Raw genomic sequence first — 9,904 nt, 5'->3', positions numbered from 1 at the left:
AAAAAAAAAAGACTTTACAAAACACAAAGAAGACAACCCGACAACCTGTGGAGACCCCAACCTCACGCACCACAACACCTAACCTTTACATCGAATCATGGATACGATGTATTGCACTGAATGGAGGGGACATAAGAGCCGTCAAATGTCTTCGCCGTGTTGTTCAGGCTACTTGATATGTTGTATATTATAGGATGAGACAAGCCTCGGTTCAACCCAAGCCTCATATTTATCTCTGTCTTCCTTGGCGAATTCTTTGAAATTCATTCGACTGTCTTCGCAAATATTCCTAGATTCCAATTGTTGAAGATCGTAATTGGATGTACCAGATCAACAGGACATGAACTTTCGTTGAGATAATCGCAAGATCACGTATGAATGACTGAATAAAATTTAACAATTTCATATTTATATTTTATTTTTTATTATTTAAACTTCATTTATCAATAAATTTGACACATATTTTACGTAAATATCAACTCCCAAATTTAATTCATAATTAAAAGAGACAATTTGATGTCTCCTTCAGCGTGTGTGATATAGTCGGATCAAAGGATAAACATGGTTTGTTTCAACCTACCCGTGCAGACAGTATGAACGGCCCGGATCACTCCACATGAGTGATCCGGGCCCACCTCCCTGTAAAAATAAAAAAAAAATTGGCTCGAAAAAATCCGAGCCGTTGGATCGACCCTTGCAGGCAGTGCCCGCAGGGGTAGGGTCGACCGAACCGATAAACATAAATATGATAAATCAATGTGTTTAGATAAGATAACCACTAATCATGTGCAAAACTCGAGCCAAATATGATACAAAACAAAGATGAATAATCAATGTCTTACCTTCTATCCCACGCGGTGTCTAACAGAATTGGATGCTCGTCATGAACCTTAATTATACGGTCATAAGAGATTCATCGACATTAAATCACAACATTACAATTAACATGGCCTCATCATACATTCATCTTTGCAAGGGATCTAGCCGTAGCACCAACAACAATTTCACAACACCTACCATATTCGTAGAACTTGTCGGATATCACCCTTTGTTCCTCAATAGTAAGTGCCGTAATATGTGGATGGAGCCGCAGCCGGTTGTTGGTCTGCAGGCAATGCTACATTTGTTGCCGGCTGCGCATAAGCCTGCACCAATCAATAGATTGGAGTTTGATATTTCCAGGAAACAAATGTGACAATTAATAAAATACTGACAAAAGCACTGGAAAAGTGGGTGATGAAAGGCGTGTAAAAGGCCAAAGGGAATCGCTTTCTACGTGGGGTGTGATTATTTTCCAAAATATTGTTCATCAGAGAATCTATGCCAGAGAAAAAAGGATATAAATGACAGTATAATACAACAGTCACTACCTGTGTTGGATAAGTAAGAGGATATGCTCCATATGCAGCACTTTGGGATGTCGGTATTTGTGGGTGCGTGTAACTCGTTCCGTAAGCACCCTAGAAAACCAAAACACGGTATCAGCGGGTTATTTTCCATGCTTCTCAAAACTTTTTTGATGTTGCTCAAGAAAAGACCACAAAATTATAGCACGTAAAATGACGAAGTTTTACTAGAAACAGCTTCTGGTGACGAAATTTTCAACGATTAAGCAAGCACCTGTTGTGGATAGCCAGGAGTCCACTGTTGTGCCTGAGCTTGTGAGGCTTGAGGCCAAGCCTGAGGCTGCAAACCATAACCTGCTGCCCACAGATTCGGTGTGCTGGTATACGTGCCCATTGCTGAAGGGGCAGATGGTGAAACAAGTGATTTTGCGAGTTTAGTTTTGTCTGAGAATAAATAATCCTCTGCATAGCGCTTCTTCGACTCAGCTACGCTCTTGTGGGGCAAAAACAGTTTTGTATGTCTATCATCAGCCTTCTTTATGGATTGTGCATCTCCAAAAAGATCCAAGAACTGCAAAAAGGATTGTTCACAGATAAACTATTAATTATATTTCAATCCATTATTTATAAAGTACAACATATATAATGATTTTTAGTAGATAAATCTAACATACATTTTTCTTGAGAAAATTAGTCGATATATCCAACTTTTATTTGATTAATTTTTAAATATAACTTAATCATTGTTTTTGTATAAATTTAGTTTCATATAAAACTATATCATGCGTAATTATTTAAAAAAAATATACGGTTAACTACCATATTTTTAATATATATTTGTTTTAAAATCCAGTTAGGAGAAATTCGGGATATGATTGAAATTTGAAAATTTGAGTTGTTTAAATATGAAATATTTTTTATCAGGTTTTTTAATTAATTTTCCCAATTATTTATTACCTCCAAGAAAATGCTCGAAATCTCCTCTCTTTCCCCAACACTTGCAACACTAGGGCTGGTGGGATTCGGCACTATGAATTTATCAACCAAGGAATCCAAGTAATCAATTCGCTTTGGAAGTGCCTGAATTGATTCTAAGTGGATCAATGCCTGCAATATTTCCACATTGAAAGAAGATGAGAACTCCAAACGGGAAAAGACGTGAGACCAATAGACAAACAAGTTTCTTACATATGTACATGCAGTCGTTCGAATAAATATGGAGAGAAAAAGAAAATAAGGAGAGAAATAATGAAGGACCAAAATGAAAGAAAAAGGCCAGAAAAAAGGCAGAACCTCCAAAAGGGGCTTTGACAATTGCGCAATCTCCAACCCTTGATCAAGAATTTCCCTCGCCTTATCCACTTTTCCACAAACCTTCCAGAAAATATAAACGCATACTAGGAGTCACACAACCAACAAGAATGGCATTTCTTCATTCATATTTACAAGACCATGACCAATAAATACGTAATATGTAGTTTACCACTTTAAACAATGATAAAATCCACACACAAAGGCCCAATCAGAGAATGCTTCAGATAGTCATAAAAACAGCTGAGTTAACACTCAAAACATGTTACTTAGAGAAACACCAGTTTCCCAATTTTAGCCGTCAATAAAAGAAAGTACACATCCAAAAATCCCAATAACTGATTCCTCAAACAGAAGAACCGGCATAACTTAAAGCAGATCAACCCAAGTTTATTCTTACAAATGAGCTCATAACATGAAATCCAACAGTCTAGCAGAAAACAAATAAAAATTATAAAACATACCAGGAACATAAACCGTGAGTACTGAGCAAATAACAAAGGTAAAGTCAGTGAGTGTTCCTTTCCTTTCTCGATCGCAATTGCCTGCTCATATAAAGAACAAGCATCTTCTAGGTTTCCCTGTGAAACAGTTACAAGTAAACAAATATAGCTTTATACCAAAAAAAAAACTAATCACAATCTTACAAGGCGGTGCTCCATGTTTGCATGCTTAATTATTGCTTCTTGAAGTCCAGGTGAAATCCCAGTGTGCACAAGTTGATATGAAGCTCGAGCTCCAGATATGTCACCACGCTTTTCTCTAAATCGTGCAACAAAAATATGGATCTCCGGTTGCCTCTGTTAAGGCAAAACATGATTTAAGCAAAAAAGAAAAAGAAAAGGAATCATTTTTCCAAGCAACTATCTGCTCTAAACACAAAATACCGATTCACCATTAAAACATTTTTTGAGATTCACCATCATGTCTTACAATTTGAAGCATGAGTAATGTTGATAGTATGGAGCCGTATATAAAGGAAGAATAAATTTCCCATCATTGTAATCCTTATCAGAGGCGACACTACATAAACTTAAAATCCTAGTAACTTCTTTTTTTAGATCACCTTTTCAAAAATATTTTCTTGAAATCGACTCGATGCAGTCATATCTAGTGTCTTTCAAACCCCTGAAAAAGTTCAATTTAGTCTCATCTTTTACACATATAACAGATAAGCATATAAGAACATCAGCTTGGACACTAAAAAGAGCAGAGAACCAGAATGTTTCAATTTGGATTTTTCAATTTGAGATCCAAATTTCCAATAAGCTTCAAACACAAATTCAGATATTTGTTCCGGAATTCCCAATCCATTACACCGATATGATAACGGGGTTACTGTTGCGGATGCTTTAGATAATCTGGTATTCGAGAATCGGTGGTACTAGCTTTTGCAGAAGACTTGGTTGATTCTCATATGAGAGGTCTACATAAATAAGATATGTTTCTTACTTGAGAAATTCACTTAGAGATCCACCAAACAACCCCCCACGCAAAAGAACACAGTAGTTTTGCTTCAAAGCTCATCTATAAACCGTATATAATAAAATATAAGCTTGTACTAGGAGTCATACATTTCTTGGCACATCTCAGGAAAAAAATAAACAAGTCACCAAAAAAGAACAATGTATGTCTCAACCAGTTAAACAAGAGGCCCAAATTTCATTTATTCACATCTCAACCAAGGATACTAAGAGCTCTGAATAAACGAAGTATTCTAGCATGATCAAACATTTATCACAGCTGTCGCCAGAGAAGCAAGAAAGTTAAAATGCAAAAACTGCTGTATTCCTGCAAAATCCTATCAACTTGGTAACCTTTGCAGTTATTATACTAAACAAGGGCAACACATGGATCGCATTATATTTATTGAATTTATGACAACATTTAATCGTTTCTACCTCTTGCCAACAAGATATAACTATGAAACAGATATCATATCAACAAAAGAGCCCATAAAATAAACTGATACATTCTACCTATTTCAACTGAAAGAGTTTGATTTCACCTTTTACTATAAACGTAAACAATACACAAGATGAAAACAACCAGCCTTTCTCAAATGGAGATTGAACCATATATAAAATTCAAGTATGAATATGCTGTTATTAAACCACATACCTTCACGAAAACCTGAGTAGCACGAGTAAGGGCATTATCAGCAAGCTCCATATTGCCACTAGCTTCCATACACAAAACATACCGTATCCAGTATTCAGGATAATTGGCACATGCTATAAGACATCTTTCATATAGCTTGACAATCTGAACACAAAGATAAAATTCAAAATCAACTTATTCAAATTCAAAATCACGTAAACGAAAAGAATAAACATGTACTACAGAGAAATGCACAAGTAATATTGAGTCGTTGAAGCGGAAGGCCCTCAAATACGAAGGGACCCTCTTTGCCTGACAGGTAGATGGTTAGGAAGATAAGAACACACCTGCATGCATAACATAGGAATTTTAACACAAGCATATTGTCATACAAGGCATCATGAATCCAGAATTTTGACTCGCAGTTTGAGGTACTAAGCCTTACAGATAGCAAAGGAAGGCTCATGCTTTAGATCAAGTTCAACATCCCATTTATGAGATGGAGATTATCCAATAAAGCACACGACACGGCAGATATTACTTCACTGTAAGTCAATTTATAACAAGGACAACTCAAGCTACATGGCGAGTAAAAAAATTCCGAAAAAAACAAACTTGTATACCTTATTGAATTCATCTTCGCCTTCAACAAAATCAAGATAGTCATGCCAGTTTTCGAGCTCTGCAGCATTTAGGGGCCGTACATGAAAGTAGGGCCTCCTATAGCTGTTTCGAAACCAATGATCTTAAAATCAAACTCTTTAGCCCTCTTATATATCTCTTCCCTAATGGATATGTACTTCTCCAACTCCTCGGCATCTTTTAAGTTTGCATTAAGAGGCTTAAAAGACTGTTCCAAAGCACCAGTGGGTATCTCTCCTTCGTTTTCTTCACTATTAGTTTCTGAATTTCTAAAAGTCGTGGCAGCAGCTTCCTCAGCTGTTCTCAACTCTGATAGAGGCCTATTGGCAACCAACTCTTTAAAACTGTAACATCACAAGCTAAAATCATCAGTGCTATGAAGAAAGTTTTAGAATGATTGTAATAACGCATACCGTCCATTCGAAAAAAACGTGTTATCACCAGTAAAACTATTTGACAAAGAAACAATCTGTTTTCAGATAAACACAAGAAGCAGTTGGTCAAAATTAAATGAAATGCCATTGGCACTCCCAAGGCCTTCTTTTCCTAGCCAGGGTGAGGAAAAGGCAAAAATTGAAAGGAAAGAACTGGCCAAAGTGGAACAAGGGTATGGACATTTTCCAAAAAATGACTACAAAACATACCACTTTGTTTCTTCTCAATCTGGGTAGGTATAAAGAAAGGGGCACTAATACAGGTGGGTACAAAAGATGCTTACAGGGCCAGAGCGACCCAGTGGAAGGAATTTAGAGCACAAAACAAAAGAATGAACAAACTTACACCTCACATCATAAACTAACGTACACAACAACAAATCACAAGCCACCAAATACTACTTCAAATCTCACTTCTTAACCATAGACAAGGTATCAGAGCAAACAAACAGCCAAAAAAACAAGATGTTACGTGGACAAAACTCAAAAGTAAAATGGAAGTGATAACATAGTCGAGACTGAGGATGTTAAAGAAATATGAGTTTAGAGAAGAGAGCAAGGCCTGAAGTTTAAAATATTACCCTTCAAAATAGCGATCCAGCTGCTGATTTGGAACTCCTAACACCCGTGTGTATAATGTTGCAATACGAGGCCAATCTTGTTGAGAAATTTCATACTCAATGAATTTGTCCCAAAGAGGAAAGCATAAATAATCACTCCCAACATACTCTAAAGCTCTTTCAAATAACCTGGAACACCAACAGAAAGGAAGAAGTTGTGTTATTCCATAAAGAAGCAGGTTAATCCATGATTGACCACATAAGCATCTGGGTGATAATTCACTCAAAGAGCACTTGACAATTCTGAACTAAGGACAAATGACACTGCATTTACCTTCCTCAAAAGAATCTTACACAGCTCGTCGAGACTCAAGGGAGTAGTCATGAAGGCCATCTTAGCCTTATTGGGGACCATCTTCCTGGCAGCAATTGTATATTGATGCACCTCATGTGCCATGGACAAAACAGCAAAAATTCACGGAGAAGAAAATTACTACAGCAGAGCCCTAATGAGAAGTATAACCGAAGGGGTGATGAGGAGAAGAAAAAAATCGCGATAGCACTTAAAGTAGCCACCGTTTCAAGGGTTAACACAAGCAGTTGTTTATCTGAAGTGTATTCTCAACAAACCTTTAAACCTTACACTTCAATAATGGCTGTTGCGTACAGGCTGAAACCACGTTAGAAAGCAATAAATGGTCACTTCAACAACAAAACATCAAGGAATCATGGATAACCACACAAGCTAAACGTGAGTAAACTAATCCTGGAAATTACCTTCTGATAGCATCTGGATCTCCGTAAGTGCCAACTGCAAATACACAATAGTGCAACCACATGTCAACAGAGTAGGTTACGCTATGAACAGCTCGTTCATAAACCTCCACAACTTTGTCCATTGAGATTAGGCGTGCCTCATGATCTGCATACTTCTTCCAGTAACCATAGCAGAGAGGAAATTCCGTTAAAAAAGCATCATAAACTTTTTGAATCTTCAAAATATCTCCCTAAATTAAAATGAAGACATGAAAGAGTTCAGTTTGCTTGAAATAGCCGGAAAAGTAGGAAAAAATAAAAATAGAGGCCCATCGAGTATTATTAAGAGGCATTCATGCAATAGACAAACATCATATTCATTGAGAAAATTTTTGCAGTTCAATTCTTGTTCAAATCTGTAGCAAAGGTAAGGAAAAGAAATGAGCATCAAGAAAACATAAACTCCAGTCCATCAGCCACACCTCTGCTACTCTCTCTGTCTCTTCAATCAGGAAAGTCCAAGCATTAAAGTCCAAGGAATTAGCCTTCACAATGCTCCACAGTCTTTCTTCTTCTGCACTCAGACCTGGCATAAATTCTTTAACATCATAAGCAACAAATTCAATAGAGAGAGAAAAACAAAGAATTTTTTTAATGATATTCTTGACCATGACACTGCATTATAAGGAAATAGTTTGAAAATCATAAGGTACACTACCATAAGTAAACATGATTGTTCCACGTGCATTAATTGAAAAAAAAACCACCGAGATTCCAAAATCATATGGAATTTGTCAAAACAAACAATCAGCAGCAGTTTTGATTATCATAGGGTTTAAGTTAAAAATGTCATAACTCATAAGAGTTGATAACAAAATTCAGTAAAGACAACAAATACATAATACATCACAATATTAGTTTTTCTCTTGTATGATAATACCACAGTATAAGTTCAATGACTGATGCAGTTCAATCATTTCATTCTACTATAATTAGCAAATGAAAGTGATATTTCCATTTTATCAATGCTTATCCTTAATGCAATCATTGGTATATACACGGAAATCATAGACGAATTGCATCAAGACCCCTGTAAAAATTCAAAAAGCAAAAAACCTCGTAAGAAAAAAAAATTAAGTTCTATAACCATGGGTTTTGAAAAATCAGGCATAAAACCCCTTACAAATGTGGTAAATGTGCTTGAATTGTTTTAACAAAGGGGTTAATGTGCTTTATTTTTTTAAAAATGGAGAATATATTAGCCTATTGAATTTTTTTAACTTCCAATGTTGTTTCAAAGGACATGCAACGTGCGACCTGACAAGTATATGGTGTCTTTCAAAGCTGTGATTTAAATTTCAGCAAAGGTGAGAAAGGGTGAGGGAACCCATATAGTCATATACTACTTCCTTAGTGTTACTTACAATCAGGAGCCAAAACCACATGTGAGTCAATCGATCAAAATGAAAAAGATAGGATCAACAAGGGTCTAAAAAGCAGAATATACACCAGAACCACCTAGAGTTTGATGCAACAAAGCAGATCCAATACCAGCATTTGAGGTGATCCCGTATTCCATGACATTAGCTTTTGTCGCATCCTCTGCTCCATTAACACCATTAATAGAAGAACCATAGCCAGTAGCTTGAGTTGAGTCCATAAAGAATTTGCAAAACCAAAAAAACGTTAATTAGCATCAAAGGCCATTAAATTAACGACTTGCTGCTCAAAATTTTTAGAAGCTGTAGGTTTTGCATTACCAACATCGAAATTGGAACCATGAGCTTCATTTGGAAGGATGGGCGAATCAAGTATGCCTTCCGAATAAGGCAGATTCTCTGGAACATTCACGTTTTCAGTAGTTTGAACAGTGGAAGTATCAGCATCCGGTGCAGAAGTGGTTTCACTCAGATCATGGTTATCTATAGAAGAATAACCAGTAACAGCAGATGTCCATGCCACCACAAACTCGCTGTCTCCCATAGTAGAAACCAATAGCCTACCAAGAAGTAGATAAATACAAAGGAATTGCATATAAAGGGGAAAAAATTTAGTCAAGAAATATTGAAAACATGATAGCACCAACACAATCCTGAAATTATTCTGTTGATAATAGCAGAAAATTTCACAAAAGCTTAAGTAAATAGCTAGTAACAAGTTCACTACACCATAGCCTGGGGTTGTTTCTTTCGTCCGTATTAATCCTAAATACCATGAAATATATCCAATGATTCGTGCCTAAATACTATGCTAAGATCTCCACGGAAGCAAAAAATCTCTATCACAAATCAGAATCCAATGAAATTCGGTTATTTCCGTACAATACACGTGTAATATTCGAATTCAAGTGTATAATATGGATTTCCCATGAGATAATGACATAGCAATCTAATCAAAGTTCCCCAATTCCAAAAGAAAACCCAATACCACGTAATTGCAGGAAAAAAACTAGGGACAAAACTGCAAAAAATGCTTAATCGAAGAACCCTCTCAGTAACAAAATAATAATGCTGAAAACAAAATAAAAAAGATGCATAAAGAACTACAGCCAAAAAAAAAACACGCATGCAACACCGAATAATTCATACAGCACACTAAAACAACCTGAAATCTCGAACGAAGCCGTCCACGAATCACCCAACTTTCTTGTGTTTTCTTCTCAGTGCTGAGCAGATGTTTCGTATGTGTTGAACTTTATAGACAAAATAGAAAATTAGGGCACGGATGCCTTATTTCTTTGTTAACGAACGGATTT

At 36.3% G+C, this 9,904-nt stretch overlaps 1 protein-coding gene across 1 annotated transcript; it reads right to left on the bottom strand.

Annotated features, from left to right (window-relative positions):
- Positions 1–862: 862 nt before the first annotated feature.
- Positions 863–9,904, bottom strand: LOC142528689 (pre-mRNA-processing factor 39-1-like). Its single transcript, XM_075633784.1, is given in 16 exon segments — positions 863–1,145; positions 1,371–1,460; positions 1,621–1,917; positions 2,304–2,453; positions 2,640–2,720; positions 3,122–3,238; positions 3,305–3,457; positions 4,779–4,922; positions 5,381–5,481; positions 5,484–5,743; positions 6,415–6,582; positions 7,171–7,400; positions 7,632–7,735; positions 8,701–8,793; positions 8,910–9,148; positions 9,754–9,904. Coding segments are annotated over 15 exon segments (2,301 nt in total). The 5' UTR covers positions 9,133–9,148; positions 9,754–9,904; the 3' UTR covers positions 863–1,055.

Source organism: Primulina tabacum, chromosome 16 (genome assembly GCF_025594145.1).
Source record: "Primulina tabacum isolate GXHZ01 chromosome 16, ASM2559414v2, whole genome shotgun sequence".
NCBI classification, from domain to species: Eukaryota; Viridiplantae; Streptophyta; class Magnoliopsida; order Lamiales; family Gesneriaceae; genus Primulina; species Primulina tabacum.
This window is presented reverse-complemented; position numbering and strand designations above follow the sequence as displayed.